Raw genomic sequence first — 17,823 nt, 5'->3', positions numbered from 1 at the left:
TACTTTCATGTGAAAAAAACTACCTTTCGTTTTTGTCCATTATAAAAAAAACTATATATTTATATTTGCTGCGCTATTGGATATATATTTTTTTTTTTGGCCAATTGCGCTATTGGATAGAGCGGTGAAAAAAGTGGCATTGTTCCATGACAATAAGTGAACCTACCAAATATACTTTAAAGATCTAATATTTTAAAAGCTAGCACAAACAGTGAACTCTTCCATTATCCATATATACGACCACAAAAACAATTTACTTTCCCCATCAATTTACTTTTTATTCATATCCCTCTGAGTTTTTGCTACCTACCTAGCTAATAGCTATCAAGTATCAACTGAAATCTCATAATCCCAGTTGAGAAGTTAATCAGAAAAAAGCTCCCAAAGTGTTCTGCAATGGAACCACCAACTAGGAATTATGAGTCATGTCGACTGTCCTCTGCTCCAGAGGCTCTGCCTCCATGTCCAAACACACCAATTCAGGACCCAAAAGAAAGCAAACAGAAACTGGTTGTTGAAGAAGATGAGGAGGATCAAAAAGATCAAGAAAAAGAGATGAAGCCCAACATCCAAATAGATCTGGAGCTCCCTAGTAAGGATTCAAATAGTGGGTCCAATCCAGAACTCAATCTTATTGATTGTCTGGACATGATGGGTTCATCAGAAAGTAGTACTCCTCCTCTAGCTAACTCTGATGCTGCAGAGCCAAGAGTTTTCTCATGCAACTATTGTCAAAGGAAATTCTACAGCTCACAGGCTCTTGGAGGACACCAAAATGCCCACAAAAGAGAGAGGACTCTGGCAAAGAGAGGACAGAGGATAATGGCCTCTGCTGCAGGTTTTGGGTACCCCTACAATTTTCACCATCATCATCAATATCATCAACAATATTCAAGCTTGGCTTCTCTGCCTCTTCATGGTGGTGCTTATAATAACAAAAAAGCTTTGGATATTCAGGTGCACTCAATGATTCACAAGCCCAATTCCCACATGGCATCTCCAATTGGGTTTGGGAGTTCTTATGGGCATGGTGGGTACAGGTCAAGACCGCTTATTGATCAACAGCCAGCAATTGGGAAGCTAGCAGCAGAGAACTTCCAAACGACATCGTCCAGAGGTGGTGCTGGTAGATTTGACATGGCAAAGACCAAGGTGGGTTCCCAAGTCAATGATGAAATTGGTAAGTTTTGGATGGCAAACGGCAGTCGTTTTAAGAGTAATGATCAGGAAGAAATGAAGAAGCTTGACTTGTCCCTCAAGCTCTGACTAGCTAGCTAGGCTACTGCAGATTAATTCTTGTTCATTGTATGTTTGTAATATGGTTTAAATTTTACTTTCACATTTTGAATATGGTTTGTGTAAATTTGATTTTTGAGAACAACAAGAAACTTTTTCTTTTGGTTTGTTTTTTAACTTGTCTAATTCACATTTAGTTAAAACAGAAAGAACCCTTTTGTTATTTTATGTTTTTTCAATGAAGGGAATTTCTTTAGAAAAAGTTGTAGATGGAGGTAACATGTATTCAGAGTTTTTTTTTTTTTGGTCGAAACATGTATTTAGAGTTTGATCCTCCCTTTAGAAGTTGTACTTTCAAATCAAATGGTGATATATATGTCTGGTATCGACAGCTATAAACTGAGAGCTCCTCAGTTTTAGTTTAGACCCAACAAGATTTCCAAAATGTTATATGCTTGCACGCAAAAAGACATGTGAGGCTTGAGCGAGCCTTTTTCCAAATAATTTAGGATTATCCGTCTACTTCCATCCAAACAAAGCAAAACAATCAAATACAATGGGACAACATTGATTCGATAATATATGCCCATTTACAATTTATAAGATGCCTGTCTGTCCAATGTGGCTTATGAATTCGGTCCAATGATCACCAAACAGATCGGTTACTATTTATGAATTGTATTTATGGCTAATTATAAATAAATCAATAAAATTTTTCATAATTACAGTTTATAGTTAATTACATTTACACCCCCTGAAGTTTATTGTCTTTTCACATACACCTCATGAGGTTTCAACAATTACACATACACCTCCTGAGGTTTCAAAACTGTTGCATATAACCCCTATAGTGAGACGAAAAATGATGAGAAATTATGCAAAAAGACATGCTAAGGGGTTAAATGACCTAATAAGATTACTCAAAGTGTAAGGTCCAACCTCAATACAAATATATATATTTTTTGTTTATTTATTTTTTTCTCTTGTAGGGGGTTATATGCAATAGTTTTGAAACTTCAGGAGTGTATATGTAATTTTTGAAACCTCAAGAGGTGTATGTGAAAAGACGATAGACCTCAGGGGGTATAAATGTAATTAACTCTTACAGTTTAATCAATACACTTTTTCATAATTTTATTTTAGTCATTATTGACCAAAATGAAAAAAAAAAAAATTACATTAAATTAATAAAAATACATTATTATTCAAATTTAGATTTGTATTAAGTTTGTTTTTTACTGTTACGTAGCAAAACGGCTTAGGGTTTAGTCCCAAAACCCGAGACCTAAACCCTAAGCCATAGCTCCAAAATTATAATTCTAAATCATAAACCTCATTTATATACCTTGCACACCATTTTTAAATCCTAAACTAAATTAAAGATAATTTCATAATTTTACACCATAAGTAATGAAAAAAAAGAATGAGCAAATTAGTATTTTCCAATGCACTAAAGTACAGACATCATCAAGTGAATTTGGCTTTGTGACTAAAATAGAATATAATTTCAAAACTCATTAAATTTTATGGGAAAAGAAAATTTACATCGACTATTATGTAATATTGAAATGTTTTATTAATTTAAATATAATTTGTTATTGTATTTATCATGTGTTTAATATATACATAATCAAATATCATTTGACATTATATTATACGAGAGACAGACACGTCAATATTGATAGGAAAGTTTGTTTTTCATATTATGTATTGACGTTGTAGTTACGATATGAAACATAACATAACTAAACTTATTATCAATTTGTTCAAACTTACAATCTGTCTTACATTTAATTATAAACTTGAAAGCTCAAACAAAGCTCCACTGACAAAGGGATTAACATGGGATGTGCAAAGTTGTCAACTTTACATTATATAAAGAAACCCAAAATAAAGGGTCATACTAGTGAGTTGTGAATATAGATTGATAATGTTTTTTGTCCTCATATGCCAAATATAAAATGACTTGCTTTTTCATTTTATATTGACTATATTGCTGGTATCTTTGTCCTCTTTTGAGGAGCGTGTAGTGTGTCTTTTTCATGAACTGATCTGAAAATCTAGGAAAGATTTAGTTTATAGATTAATATAATGTGAAGAGTAAGTCTACTGACTCTACTCACAAACTTCAATTTCTTCAGGTTGGCGCAAGTCACTGAAACCTGCCGCCCCAATAAAAAAAACGTTTTCGTATAGTTGCCCCAAAACAAGTCATATTCACACACTTTAACATGTGCATGAATGTGTGTACATGAGTACATCTTTGAATTTATTATCTATTTATGTGATAATTAACATTTACTGTGCTGAACCCGCTGACAAATTGTTGTTTATGCATCACTCAATAACTAATTACCCAAAGAGTTCTCTTGAAATCGCTTAGTTGGAAACAAGAAAGAGCTCAGAGGCCAGATGCCCAAACATCATGTTTCAAACAAGGGTGATAGAGGGCCTTCGGCACCAAATGTACCAAAAAGAAAACATGGGTGAAAGAGGACTAATGGAAAAACCTAATAAAAACATGTTGAGGAAAGAAGTTGATCATTTTGAGGTTTAAATCAAGCTCATAAGACTAGCAATTCCACATAATCATTGTTACATGATACATTATTTCAATCAATACAAGTTCATAACTCAACCCCCCCTAATCCTAAGCAAGACTTTCAGAGTATCAGCAAACAAAGACATGAACACTCCATATCTGCATACCACCACAAATTCAAATTTCCGATCGGTTTGTTTTCAGTAATTCCATACAATAAAAGCATCTTAAAGCCATAAGAATGACAGAGTTGCTGACCTGAATAAATATTCCATTATACACCTAAGATTTTCAGGGGATGCTTCCATACAAAGCATATACATAACTATCATGGGAAGAACTTTCTGTCTAATCAATGCCAAAAAGGAAGAAGAAGAAGAAAAAATGACAACAAATGTAGTTCAAAGGTATTAGAAACGTATTGATCTATGCTTCCACAAACGACTTGACATTTCCCAGCCATTGGATAAGTTCTACTCTGTCTTTGTTCATCATATAATGATGCAAGAAAAGAGAAAGCTCATCATTAACTCCCCTTTCTTCTAAATAATCACTCAGCCTCTTTTGAATCTTTCCATTCAACCTCCTGTCCAATAAAAAGAAGCAATCAAAGTCACCACCAAAGCCAAGGCTGCAAACTCATATATAACCAACATTCTTGTGCTTCATATACTTGCTGGCAAAATTAAAACATGGCTTTACAATCTGAAAGTCATAAACTTGACAATATACGAAATAGTACCTGAAATCAGGTCCCATATAAGGCTTAGCCAGCATTCTATCACGCTGAAGAACATAAACTTTCTGAACCTCCAAACAGTCCGGCCAGGCCGAGCACACAAACTCCAAATCATTGGAACCATCCCCCTTGGAGATATCAACAAGCACACTAATGTGAAGACGCACGTCTTCTCCAGAGCTGTCATCTCCAATTTTGGGGACAGATTCATACCCATCAAACATAGTAGCTTCAATTTTAATATCTTCAGTGTCTCCAAATTTCCCTCTCATTGTAATCCACAGCTCACCCGGCCGATCTTCCACCGCAAATGAATTGAATTTTGTAGGAGGCTATATTAATTTATTACATTTCCCATCACAAAATTGGAATAGAGATTACAATCTAACACCTTGAAATATCAAAAATGACTAAACTTAATGGGAATTGAGAAATTAACAAACCCACTTGATCAAGTAAATAAAAATCGTTGCTTTCCGCAATTCTGTTGCTACATTTTCTTGGAAACCAAACAGAGCTAAACAATGATATGAGGAAGACCAACCTGTTGAGGAGGCGCGTACTCGGACTGGTAATCGATCTCGTTGCGGAGGATTCTAAGGATGTTAGCTTCCAATGGCGAAGTGGGAAGTGTCTGAGAAACGTAAGGTCTGTTTTGGAAGAGAGAGGTTGGGATGGGTTTGCGCAATTGCAGCGGAGGATTTGGGTGGCATTGAATGCCATTAATTAGGGATTTGGACGAACAAGAAGAAGCAAATCGAAGCGTACTTTGAGCAGTTCGGATTAAACGAGCCATTGAAGCTGAAACAGCGAAGAACTTTTTTTAGGGTTTAAGCATTGGGGTTTTGGGTGTAAGTGAAACTGAAATTGGGAAGAAAAAGAGGATGGATATTTAATCTGGGCTTTAAACATGCAATGTATATTAGGAATGGGCCTGAAGCCCGCCCAACTAAGAGAATAGAAAGGACAATAGTTATGGTCTGAACAGTTATAGGCCCAGATGACCCAAAAAAGGTTTGATTGGGCCTTAGGGGAAGAGTAATTGGTAGCCTGCTTCAAAGTTGAAGTGGATGTGAATAAATTTTTTTTAGGCTTGTCAGTTGTCAGTTGTTAATTAGTAGTCCCTGATGGCTTGATGTAGGGGGGTGTAAGAGCTGTTCTTATCTTAAGGCTCAAATTCACGATACAACTTTGTTTGCTAACCACCCAACCTGATGCATGAAGGATTGAAAGACTGAAAAGTGATGGCAACAAAATTGCATGCCCCTCATAATTGATAATCCTATGCTTCATCAACAATTCAGGATGCCCTTCTGCTCAAAACAGTCGGAAAAAAAGAGAGTCAAATAAGACACTAACTATTACCTCACTTTTTTTTTTTTTTTTTTATATATGATCAAATGTAAAAGTATTTCATTAGTTTATAATTGGGTTAACCCTAAACTTCATTCTTTTAACGAGTTTTTATTTGGTTAATTGATTCAACAAAAAATTAGAGTTTAGTTCTTATTGCATTTATTATGAGTTTATTTTTTTTAAATAAAGCCCTTTGATCATTGCCTTGTCAAAAAAATATGTAATCATTTTTTTATTTTTTGAGGGTATAGGATACGAGTTCACCTCATAGATTTTTAGGGTATTAAATGTGATTTGTAGAATTTTGGGCGAGTTAAAACTTAATATAAAGCCAACAAACCAAGGCTTGAGAAATAAGCAAAAATGCATTGACGAACACTCGGCAATGACCGCCAAACACTCGGCGCTTGGTGTGAGTGAAAAAAAATAAAAACTAATGGACCAATATTCTGTAACGTGACATAATTACAATATTATTAAATTTTAGTTAAAATTTTAAAAGCCATAAGACTTTAGCGAGTAAAATGTAAAATTAAATAGTCTAAATAAAAGTCATTTGTTATATGACAATAATCACATCTAATGGTGAAAAATTTATACCTAGTAGTACCAAGTGAACCTGTCAAAATTCAATTATAAAATATAGTTATATACTCTTCTTGAGAGTTGAGACAAATTAAAATGATCAGAAATTTCACATTCCAAAAAATATATTGGGATATTTAGATGGAAACCCCTTAAGTGGGTCCTGAAAGGCTGAAACTCCGACATGGAGTTGGTGTAATAATATCTTGAGGCCATCCCTTCGAATTATACGACATGAATTGGTGCAGTATGAGCACGCTACAACATAATGAGAAAAATGCAATACTTGATGGTGCTGGGGTTTCAAGGATTATAAATTCTATAAAGAAAGATTTAGTTGTCGCGGATAATGAGATTTTCTCTCTGCACATGCATGGGTTACTTCAAAAGCAGTAAAGATGCTGAGCATGAAACTATAAATATAGGGTACGTGGTTGACTGTGTTTGTTGGGTTTCAGTCAACATTTGTCGATCTCCGGTTGATCAACTTTAGTCTTTAGAGAAGAGGTGCTGCTCAAGTTGATGAGTTTTGCATTTCTATATTGGTGAATGTGAAAAGTTTGGTTGTTTGGTAAATTTTTATTTTCAAAAAAGAAAAGGGTGTAAACATATAAATTATATAATTTGTCTATGTCAGCTGGGGAGAACAAAAAGGTGCACCAAGTAATTTTCATCAAAATCATCTATGCAAAAAATTTGTAAATCATAACACCTTTAATTATTTGATCACTATTGCTACTGTGTGGATAAACTCTATACCTATTTGTACAATGAATCCACCCTATTTATGAATTCATTATGTTCATACTTACCCCTACATTGAATGACTACGCATGAGAAATATTTAAGTTAGGAAGATGTTATAGCCTTAATGGGTTGTATTACATTTATGGTTGGTCAAATTTATATAATTTAAATTTGTAATTTTTTGAGATTTCCATGACGTAAATGGTATGGATTTAGGATCCTATTAAGTATTATTACAATTTACAAATGACATCACAGGGGTCATATTAAGAATGATGATTTGTCACCTCACTAATTATTAATTTGTACTATGCATAGCTTAATAGCATAAATGGTAGGAAATAAAGATACCACGTGGTTGTACTCAAGGAATAAAATTTCGAGTTTCGAGGAAATTTCGATGGAAATTTCGATGGAAATTTCGACGGAAATTTCGAAGATTTTTAAATTTCGACAGAAATTAGATGGAAATGACGGAATTTACTATCAAAATACAGAAATTTTGAATGAAACTTTACCATATGTTTATTTAACATATTATCTACTTAATTGATAAAAAACATTGAAGAAATCAAATTATATAGTAGGTTTCATGTAATATAAGGTGAATATAATGCGCGCTGGAGCAAATACTGTTAAATAAAATTAGTATAATGAATAAACAAAATTAGTATATTCTTAATTTATACTGTATAATTTAATCATACACTAAAATCTAAACCCTAATACTCTATATATTCTATATACTCTAATACTCTATAATTTATACATTAAACCCTATATACTCTATATTTTTTAGGATCTTAGGTTTTAAGCCTTTTAGAATACTTTTAATTATTTTTTTATATATAAATGTATTAAAGTTTAAGGTTTAAAATAACTAAAAGAAATCTCAAACCTTTTTTTCTTCTTTCCAATTGCCCAAAGGCCCCAAACCCCCCCCCCCTTTTTTTTTTTTTTTTTTTTTTTTATTTCCTTACCTTTTTTTCCCCGTGCCTCTCTCTTCAGTTTTATTTTTATTTTTTTTCTTTCCTTCCTTTTTTCCCGTGTCTCTTACTTAGCCAAGCTTTGTCTTCACTAAGTGTAACAACCCAAATTTTGGCTTATGGTAATTTTGTTACTCAAATTTTTCAAATTTGCTTTAAGGTTTGTTTAAAGGAATTAGAAATTTCTTTAAATTTATTTTAACTAACTTAGACCTTTGGTTGTGGTTCTAGAGCTTAGTTGTGTGGAAATGAATTTTAGAAAATGAAAATTCAAGAATTTGACGATTATTATTTTTTTCAGAATTAAATTATAAGAGTAGGATTTTTCATAATTTTTTTGAACGCAATTTGACTATTTTGAGGTTATAGGAAATTAGTACTCATCAATACGAGTTCATAAAATTTTTCGGTGAATTATTTAGAGTCTCGAGCTATTTTTGGTGAATTTTTGAAGTTGGAGAAAATGGAAAATATGAAAATTTCGATTAATTTCGGTAAATTTCGATAAATTTCGGTAAATTCGGTAAATTTCGATAAATTTCGGCGAAATTTCGAAAATTTCAGAGAAATTTTCCCGAAAAATTATTAAACATGTGTTTCGATTTCGACATCCTAAAAAAACGAAATTTAATTCCTTGGTTGTACTATCTAATTGAATTCTCTGTTTATTTCCAATTTAAAGATAATGCTAATATAAGATTATATCATTGCCTAAGTTGTTCATATTTTAATTTATTATATCCTAAAAAAAGTGTAGACAATAAAGCCAAAATAACATAATTGAAAAAAAGAACCACTCTACAAGACTTCAATTCAATCCTAGTCCGTTTGGAACATAATGAGTTGCTCTTGCTCTGGTTTATTTATGCAAGTTGGTATATATATCTATTTGAATTTTATATACCACAAATTGAGAAACTTAAAAATTATAAGAAAAATTACAATAATACTATTTAATATGTGACAATAATGAGACTTAATATAAATAATGGTGAATCGCCAGTGTCTCCATACGAGACAATGGCTCGTGGTCGTGGATAAAAAAGCCCATCACGCGGGTAACGGTGTAACCCAAGTTCTACTTCACTCTTCACCCAAACCCAATAGGTTATCAACATTAAGAAAACCCAATAAATTATTTATAAAAAAATACATAAAAGAAAAGAAACTCACAATTCCCCATTTGTCCTTAAATTCCTCTGCTTTTCCCTAAAATTTTCCCGTTTCATTCCCACTTTGGTGGCATTAAGCAGGGCCCATTACATAAAAATACTAATTGATTGACGTTTATGATATTTGAGCTTACCATATATTTTAACAAAAGAAAACTTAATGTCGTTCACTGAATCAAATGATAATTCAAATGATAATTGACTAGCACTACTCATATTTAATCCTAATGCCAAATTCCCAATTACCAACAAATTTGTTGAAAAAAATAATTCTCGCAAAAGCAACGAAACTTAACTTACACGTTTGAAAGAAAGATGGCCCAACGTAGACGAAATGGAGTGAACCTTAAACCTTTTTTCCTTTCTTCGCTAATCACTCTACAATTTTGTTGCTAAAAAACTCAAGGCATGACCAATTAGCAGCAGCTGGAGAATTCTGTTGCAAAAGATAACCTTTTTTTTTGTTTGGTCTGAAAAGCCTATTCGATTTTTGTCGAGCGAGTCCTTGCGTGGCAAATACCAAAAGCAGCTGGGAATGGCAATTTCCGTTAATTACTCAAACTTGCAGGGCTGGTTCGTCACTAGCAATTAGCAACAAAACAAACAACACCCACTTTGCGCTATAAAAGGCGAGTCACGGCGAGGACGCTTTCGGCCGCCGGAACAAAACCCAGCAGGCCCAAAGAGGCCAAAGCAAGAAGATTCGTCTTCCAAGAAAGGGGGCCTTTAAAATATTTCCGTAAAAGAAATTCTCCACATCTTCTCTTTCCCGTTTTGCCCTCCGAATATCTCTCCAATTCCCCAGACGCCCACCCTCCTCGGTTTAAGCAATTCTGCTGCTGTGAAATTCCGCTTTCGATTTTGTTTGGGAAATTGGGAGATTTTGGAGCTACCAGCGTGAGAGACAAAATGCTATGCAAGATGGTCTTGGTGCCCAGGAAGAAGAAGACTGGGAAGGTCCCGGTTTATCTGAATGTGTACGATCTTACTCCGATCAATGGCTACGCCTATTGGCTCGGCCTTGGGGTCTACCATTCTGGGGTCCAAGGTAAATGGGAATTTTTTTTGTTTTCTCATTCTTGGTTTGTGTTTTTGTTTGGATGCCGAGAAAGTAGATCTACGAGTATAATTTGATTGATTGAAACCCAGAATTTATGTTTGCTTGCTGTTGCTGACACATTGGATAAGAAAAAGATTTTTTTTTTTTTTTTTTTTTTTTCATTTTAAGAAAGAAACTTGTTGCGAAATTCCAGTCATTTGAATTTCATGTATTCATTAATTTGCTTTATTTTGGATCTGGGTAGTGGAATCTCGACTCGGGTAAGCTCGATTTCATCTTTTTTGGAAGAATTATTGAGGTTCCATGTGTTGGATTCAAAATTTGTTTTGAATTTATAAGCAGTTTGGCTAATTTGAATAGCGTTTTCATGTTTGGGATGTGAGAAACTTGGAAACCGGTACTCGAATGAACTTAGTTCTAAGCAATTTGCCTAAGTTTGATTGAGTTTTCATTTTTCTAATATTTTTGTGGGTAAAAAAGGGTTCTTTTTTTCTTTTGTTTATCATAATTGAGATATCTTGTAAATTATTTTTTGATAGACTAGGCTTGGGTTATTTATTAATCTTCACACATGTCTATCCAGTTCCTGTGCTTAAATGTTTTTGTGTTTATTTTATATTCAGTACATGGTGTTGAATATGCTTTTGGAGCACATGACCATTCAACGACTGGGATTTTTGAAGTGGAACCAAAGAAATGTCCTGGTTTTGTATTCAGGAAATCAATATTGATCGGAAGAACAGATTTAGGTCCCAAGGAGGTCCGGGCATTCATGGAGAAACTAGCAGAAGAGTACTCTGGAAACACATATCATCTTATCACCAAGAACTGCAACCACTTCTGTAATGATGTGTGTCTCAGATTGACGGGGAAACGTATTCCTCGTTGGGTCAACCGTCTTGCTCGCCTTGGTAAGAAACATCTCATAGTAGTTCATCACAACCCCACCATTGTCAATAGCAGCCATAACAATCCAATCTCAGCGCCACCACAAAACCATTATTGGTGGCACACCATGAACTCCAATGTCACAACCAGAACAGTCTTTGTTACCTCTGCTCTCACATTATCACAAATTTCATCATAAGATTCAGATCATTGCTAAAATATTGATTCAAAATTCAATGGAAAAGAATAACTAGGATATAAATTATTCTGTGTTATTAGTTATTTGGCCATGATATCAGCAGGCTGGTTTGCCCAGCCTATAGTTTACCAATTACTTTTGTTTTTCAGAAGTGTTCAGTCACTACCAGAGTGCCTAATTGTGTGCTGCAAGCAAAACTATTATAATTTATTTCCATGGGAAATGCTGCTTCTAGGGACCATTTTCCTACACAAAAACAGTTGTTGTAGATTGTTTTTGTTCTCTACATAGTTTACTTACTGTGCAGCTACATCTGAGTAATATTTTTTGGCTTTTTAATGAACTTCAGGTTTTTTCTGCAATTGTGTTCTTCCGGCTGGTTTGAATGAAACGAAGGTTCGGACAGTAAGAACAGATGGGGTTTATGGCGGAGATAAGAAGAAATTGAGAAGCCATTCAAGTGGCATCCCAGGTTCTGCTGGCAGAAGTAGTAGACAAAGACATTGTCTTTCTCCACCTTCATCTTTGATCCATTCTTCCTCGACGCCAGCGTTGACTCTAAAGGTGTGACACCTATTTGATCTCAGGACGATCTTCTAGGGTTTTAGAATCTCATATAAACAAAAGATGGGGAAATTGCAAATTTTAATTATTGCCCCGTCTTGTTATCTTTTTCTATTGCTATGGAAACAGCTCCTTGAAAAATGGTTGCAGTGTTTCTGTTTTCTGTAAAGTGCTTCATGTTTCTTGCATATTGGGGAGAATTAAGGTCCTATGGTTTTCGGATTTTCCGTTTCTTACTTCATTCTATCTTCACGACATCTTGCAAAATAACAATGTAGTCAGGAGGCATATGTACAGAAATACATATATGCATTGCAGAGAATGAAATACAATTAATTCTTGCTGACTTGCTCACACTTAAATGTGAATGAATGTGGACATGCATTGCACAAAGTAGGTGGGTGGGAGACCCTAATGAGCAGTGAGTTTCTCATTATGGATTAGAGAGAAGACTGTTCGTTGGTACAGTCTTGAGAATTGACTAATTGAGATACCTTAATTCATTGAATAATCTCTTTGGGGTCCCATTCTTCGCTAAAAGCTTTCTGATGTCGGTGGTTGGCTTCGAATGCTTGTTCTGGTCAGGGGTGGTTTCAGTTTTGGGCTTAATCCAAAATTCCAAACAGTGGATCCTCTAAGTACATGAAATAACAACCCAATATAGGCAAATGCATATATGGGCTTGGGATTTGTGGTGCAGTAACGATATATGGGTTTGGGCTCAAGAATTGTACAGTACGTTAAAGTGCTTTACTATTCATTCATTTGAATGTCAGTGAAAATGAAATAGAAAATGCTGTGAATGCATTTGGGGGAACCAGTGACCAGTTCTATAAAAGTCAAATTTGTCGGCTATTGCTAAAATGCCCAAAATTCATGAAATCCACAAAACCATGTTCTTAGAAGCTGCAAATCGCCTTAACAGGTTTTTTCTTCTTAAATTTAATTTAATTTATCCAACGATTTAAAGTCTATGTTGCAACTTGCAACTTGCAAGAGGATTAGCACAGACCGATTTACCCAGAATTAAGTAAGCTTGACTTATTTAGGATGCAATGTTTTTTCCCCTTTTCTTAAACTTCTGGAAAAAGTGATTAATTATTCCTAACGGCTTTTAAAAGTTGAAAGCATGGAACTATGGAAGTAAGTACTAATCTATGAATTAGAAGTACTGGATTAACGGCTAACGTAGAGAAAAAAAAGAATCTAATATTTTTCTAAAGAATAATAATTGTTTCAGCTCCTCAAACTCACAAGAGCATGTCCTTTTTTATTTTTTTATTCTAAATTCATGACTGTAAAACAGTCATATATATATATATATATATATGCATGTAGGAGCGTGACTTGTTCGGCTAAATCATGCACGACAATTACCAATATATACGGGTATGAGCGATTATAACCTTAGCAAATTAAGTGGCAAAAAAAAAAAAAAAAAACGTCAGCAAGTTAAATCTGATTGTTAATGCTGGGGTGACTTGTTTCCCGAATTATGTTATGTTACTTTGTAAAAATCCTACTATAAACGTATGGTAAAAGATCTCTTGTTTGATGATTGCAAGGGTGAATCTAAACCACGCATTATGTAAAGTTTGGTACGGCAGTTCACTCAAATTGCTTTCCACAGGCCACAGCAAGAATAATTCATTCATTAAGAGACGAAAATCAATTTCCTTATTCATTTGGTGAATTGATCGAGCTGGTGAAAACTAGTATTCATTTGGTGAATTGATCGAGCTGGTGAAAACTAGTATTCAAAGAAATCGACAAAATCATTTATTCGCATCCATGGCTAGAGAAGACAAGAAAGACACTGCATGCATGTGAAACGTACTGTTCAGCATGCATCGATTCTCTGCCTTAGAATATTCCACACATGCCATCTTTTAACAGTGAACGTTTGGACTACTCTCTGCACCTTCACCCCCACCTTTAGACCAAGATTTTACAGTTTTTATTTTCTTTTTCTAGTGCTGGGTTTATTGGGCTGGGCCAGCAAAACGGCAGCATATTTGTGAAGCAGCATTCTAAGATGCAAATTATGCAAGATGCATTAACTGGATAAGATAAGATCATTAGACTCGGTAAAACAACACACGTCCTCTAATTGACTATTTATCATCAATTAATATTAAATAAATAAATGATAATTTGGTTTGTGTACAAAAGATTTCTATTATCAAATAACATTAAAGCTTTTGTATAAGTTATGAGTTCCAAAAAGGCGGGAGCGGTAACATATTATACGAGTTAATGAGAAAGAGAGAGAAAGTCGGACGGTCTAACAGTCAAGCATACCATACCAGCTGCTCAGCTGCTACGACCTTTTCTTTCCCAATACTCCAATTGCCCATTTAACACGTCATAGGGACGTTTGGGTCAGGTACCAAATTGTTGTGTATTTTTTTCTTCTTTAATTTAACATTTTCCTTACTTCAATTAACCGCCCAATGTCAGTTTATCATTGATCTAAGAGACGGTCAACAAATCGGACGGTTCAGATTGGTTCTGGTAGGTCTAATAAGAACTATAATACATTTTCACACAACCAAGAAATAGTAAAATAAATAATTAAAAGACCCACCTCACATGCATCTTGTCATCTTGTCCTGCGGTCGGGTACTTGGAAAATTTCATGACAACTACTCTACCAAAGTTCCAATCAAAATCTTACAGCTCACAAACAAAAAAAAAAGGAAGGCTTTCTGTTTTCTTTTAATTACGTTCTTCTTCTTCAATCTTCATCATTCATCAATAAGCATGTTTCAGAAATTTGCTTACACCGAAACAAACAATATGAAAATTACAGCAATATATTCCCAATAGAGAAACTTAAAAGAAAAACACCAAATGGGTTTTCTCGTTAATTAATTAACTTGGCAAGTAGCTAGCTAGCTAGAATTGTTAGTTCTAAATCTAAATATGTAATGTATCCATGAATTTGATTTCATAGTTTGCTTAATTCTATAAATTGGGTTTATTCGATTATGTTCAACAACAAATGGGTTAGTGATGACTGATGAGATAGTAGCATTACCAAATTTGAATAGCTAGCAATTAAAGCAATCCCATGAAGTAGTAACTTCATCTTTTCCAAGCATAAACCAGCAGAGAAAACCCAGAAGGACCAGCACTGAGCTCGCTTTCCTCCATACTCGCCCACTCCATTACCGACGAGCTTCCTCCAGAAGACCCAGCCGACGACATCGAAACCGACGAAGACGACAAGCTCTTCCCCATCTTCCTCCACTCAATCCCATTCATCCCAAAATTCCAAAACTGCTGCTGCGCCAACGATACGCTGCCGTTTTTGTCGCAAAAATGACCCACTTGGTTGTTGTTGTTGTCCCTGTCTTCCTCTTCTTCGAATCTGAACATGAACACTGCGTGCCCATCGTCGTTAATGTTGTTCTCGAAAAGCCAATTGTAAACGTCCCACGAGATTTGCAACGGAACCCCATCGACTTCGATTCTTTCATTTCCTCTAAATTTCCACTTCAAACGCTTAATCTGCAAAACCTTTTTGCCGTCGACGCTGAAACTGAGCCTGCTGAAGTCATTGTACCCGCAATCGATTTCGATGTCTCTGATTTTCCCACCAAATCTCGCTTTCGTGGTGTAGACTTTCTTGGCAACCACGTGCTCACGTTTCAGAACCAGAGCTTGGGGTTGAGGATGAGGATGAGAAGTCTCTGCAGATTTGTGATGATGGGCTCTGGTTTTGGCATAAGCTTCTTTGTTCAAGTCCCCAACGAGAAGGGTCATCTCGGAATCGACGACAACGGCTATGTAGAACCCGGATTGGGGTTCGGGTCCGGACCCGAACCGGGCTCGGGAAAGGTCCCAGAAGATGAGAATGTTGGGGGAGAGCTTCTTGGAGCCATGTCTCTTCCAGAAAATGAAGGGTTTGATGTGGAGGTGGAAAGGAGGAGGAGAGAGAGAGTTGGAAGGGGCGGGAGAGTCGAAGGAGTGGTGGAGGAGGTTGAGGTGGAGAGAGCGGCCGCCGAGGAAGGAGCGAGACCAGGTGAGAGAGAAGAGGGCGAAGTCGGTGTGGTAGAGGCAGGTGGTCAGGTTGGAGTGGCCAGAGATGGGCGGTGGCGGCGGAGATGGCGGTGGGTGGTGGTGGTCGGTGGTTTTGGTGGTGGTGGAGGGGCGGAAGCAAGAAGGGAAAGTGGAGGAGTGGTGGCGGGACATTGGGTGGTGCTGGAATTTGAGAGAGTGTATAGTTTTTGTTGTTGCTGCTTTCTTGTGTGGATGTGAGTTGAGGGAATCTCTAGGGTTTTGGTGCTTTTTTGAGGGACAAATATACAGGGAGATGGGGTTTTATGGGGGTATTGGCTTGAGACTTGAGAGAGAGATGAGGAAGTCTGTCATAGACTTGGCAGATAAAAGGAAGAGAGAGGGAGTAAAGGACCTGATAGAGAGAGAGAGAGGAGACCACATCAAATATTGGACTTTCTATGTAAAATAAGAATATTCCACCTTACAAACAGTGTTTATTATACAAATACATTTTTATTTTAAAAAATTAGGATTAAATACTAAATTTTAATAATTTTTTTATATAGCATAAAAATCATATAATATTTTAATTGAACTACCAAATTTAAATGTAGTTTTTTAGATTAGGTCACAAATATGTTGGTCCCTTTGATTTGAGCCTTTTCCATTTGACATTTTTATCCTTTACCCCATATATGATGAGTGTTAGTTAAAATTTATAAGAGTCTGACAAAATTGTCCTTAAGGCTTTTATATTATTTTGAAAATTTGCTAATGTAATCTCAACCTCACATTTAGTTGTGACTGTACGACACTCACAATTTCAAATTTAGTTATGACTAAACGACAGTCACATCTAAGTTGTGAGATAGTCACAGTTAAGTTGTGACTTCATTGAATTTTTTTTAGAGAAATTATACTACAATATAATATAAATAGAGGTCAAAACAATACTTTTACTCAAAATAATATATAGTATAGTGGTCTGAGTTGTCTCTTTTAATTTACCAAAATAGTCATAGTTAAGTTGTGACTGGATTAATTTTTTATTTTTATAATACAATATAGTATAAATTAATGTAAAATTTGTGATGTAATATTTTTTTTTATTGTAGTGGCATGTGATGTAATATTTGTAAATTATAATACTTTTTACTTTATTAATTTGTTTGACTTTTCAACTAATACCTAATCTAAAATGCTATTTAATTTTGGTACTTAAACTAAAAAGTTATTAAAATTTAGTAGTTAAAATCAATGAACCTTTTTAATTTTTTAAATTTATCAATAATTATTTAGTTTAGTGTATTGTGTATGATACACAATTTTTTTATGGCGGAAGAGATTATTAGTTTAAAACTTATCAACAATAATTAATCAAAAAATACATAATATTGTATGACATGCAAAATCTATATAATAAAAGAAGAATCCTTTAGATATGTTAATTAATAACTGAATACACATCAAATTATAATTGACGTGTAAGAAGAAGTAACTCCTCACGAGCCATGACTAACTATTTTTCTATGTATTTGGCCAAAAAAAAAACTATTTTTCTATGTAAAATGCAATTTCACCACTTAATAGAAAACAAAATAAAATCATCATAGAGGAAAAAGTTAACATACACAGTAGACTTCCACGCGAGAAGACTACGAAAATTACAGCAGGAATAAATAAAAAATAAAAACACTTTCCGAGCCCACACGCACATTAAGTTGCGTAGGCTCCCCTGCCAATT

The 17,823-nt window shown here is 34.8% G+C and overlaps 4 protein-coding genes across 4 annotated transcripts; 2 read left to right on the top strand and 2 right to left on the bottom strand.

Moving 5' to 3' along the window:
* The first annotated feature begins 265 nt into the window (after nt 1-265).
* On the top strand, nt 266-1,608 carry LOC147278345 (zinc finger protein 1-like). The gene has a single exon (XM_086251649.1). It carries the CDS (start codon nt 397-399, stop codon nt 1,264-1,266), a length of 870 nt encoding a protein of 289 aa, XP_086107775.1. The 5' UTR covers nt 266-396; the 3' UTR covers nt 1,267-1,608.
* Nucleotides 1,609-3,826: 2,218 nt separating this feature from the next.
* LOC147278344 (Mitochondrial glycoprotein family protein) lies at nt 3,827-5,365 on the bottom strand. Its single transcript, XM_086251968.1, has 3 exons — nt 5,062-5,365; nt 4,521-4,849; nt 3,827-4,364 (listed from the first exon to the last, which is right to left on the bottom strand). The coding sequence occupies exons 1-3, from the start codon at nt 5,311-5,313 to the stop codon at nt 4,205-4,207; spliced, it is 741 nt and encodes a 246-aa protein (XP_086108094.1). The 5' UTR covers nt 5,314-5,365; the 3' UTR covers nt 3,827-4,204.
* A 4,411-nt stretch (nt 5,366-9,776) lies between these two features.
* On the top strand, nt 9,777-12,422 carry LOC147278343 (PPPDE thiol peptidase family protein). Its single transcript, XM_086249812.1, has 3 exons — nt 9,777-10,411; nt 11,047-11,334; nt 11,860-12,422. Exons 1-3 carry the CDS (start codon nt 10,273-10,275, stop codon nt 12,078-12,080), a joined length of 648 nt encoding a protein of 215 aa, XP_086105938.1. The 5' UTR covers nt 9,777-10,272; the 3' UTR covers nt 12,081-12,422.
* Nucleotides 12,423-14,772: 2,350 nt separating this feature from the next.
* Nucleotides 14,773-16,460, bottom strand: LOC147278342 (uncharacterized). The gene has a single exon (XM_086251388.1). It carries the CDS (start codon nt 16,269-16,271, stop codon nt 15,162-15,164), a length of 1,110 nt encoding a protein of 369 aa, XP_086107514.1. The 5' UTR covers nt 16,272-16,460; the 3' UTR covers nt 14,773-15,161.
* Between the last annotated feature and the right edge of the window lie 1,363 nt (nt 16,461-17,823).

Source organism: Dryas octopetala, chromosome 7 (assembly GCF_963921425.1).
Source record: "Dryas octopetala chromosome 7, drDryOcto1.1, whole genome shotgun sequence".
NCBI lineage: Eukaryota > Viridiplantae > Streptophyta > Magnoliopsida > Rosales > Rosaceae > Dryas > Dryas octopetala.
Note: the sequence above shows the minus strand (reverse complement) of the source record. Positions and strands in the feature narration are given on the sequence as shown.

Coding starts and splice junctions, on each gene's coding strand:
- LOC147278342 (XM_086251388.1), bottom strand. CDS start 16,271: ATGTCCCGCCACCACTCCTCCACTTTCCCTTCTTGCTTCCGCCCCTCC.
- LOC147278343 (XM_086249812.1), top strand. CDS start 10,273: ATGCTATGCAAGATGGTCTTGGTGCCCAGGAAGAAGAAGACTGGGAAG. Junction 10,412..11,046: donor CTACCATTCTGGGGTCCAAG/GTAAATGGGAAT, acceptor TTTTATATTCAG/TACATGGTGTTGAATATGCT. Junction 11,335..11,859: donor CAACCGTCTTGCTCGCCTTG/GTAAGAAACATC, acceptor AATGAACTTCAG/GTTTTTTCTGCAATTGTGTT.
- LOC147278345 (XM_086251649.1), top strand. CDS start 397: ATGGAACCACCAACTAGGAATTATGAGTCATGTCGACTGTCCTCTGCT.
- LOC147278344 (XM_086251968.1), bottom strand. CDS start 5,313: ATGGCTCGTTTAATCCGAACTGCTCAAAGTACGCTTCGATTTGCTTCT. Junction 4,850..5,061: donor AGTACGCGCCTCCTCAACAG/GTTGGTCTTCCT, acceptor AAATTAATATAG/CCTCCTACAAAATTCAATTC. Junction 4,365..4,520: donor TATATGGGACCTGATTTCAG/GTACTATTTCGT, acceptor TTTATTGGACAG/GAGGTTGAATGGAAAGATTC.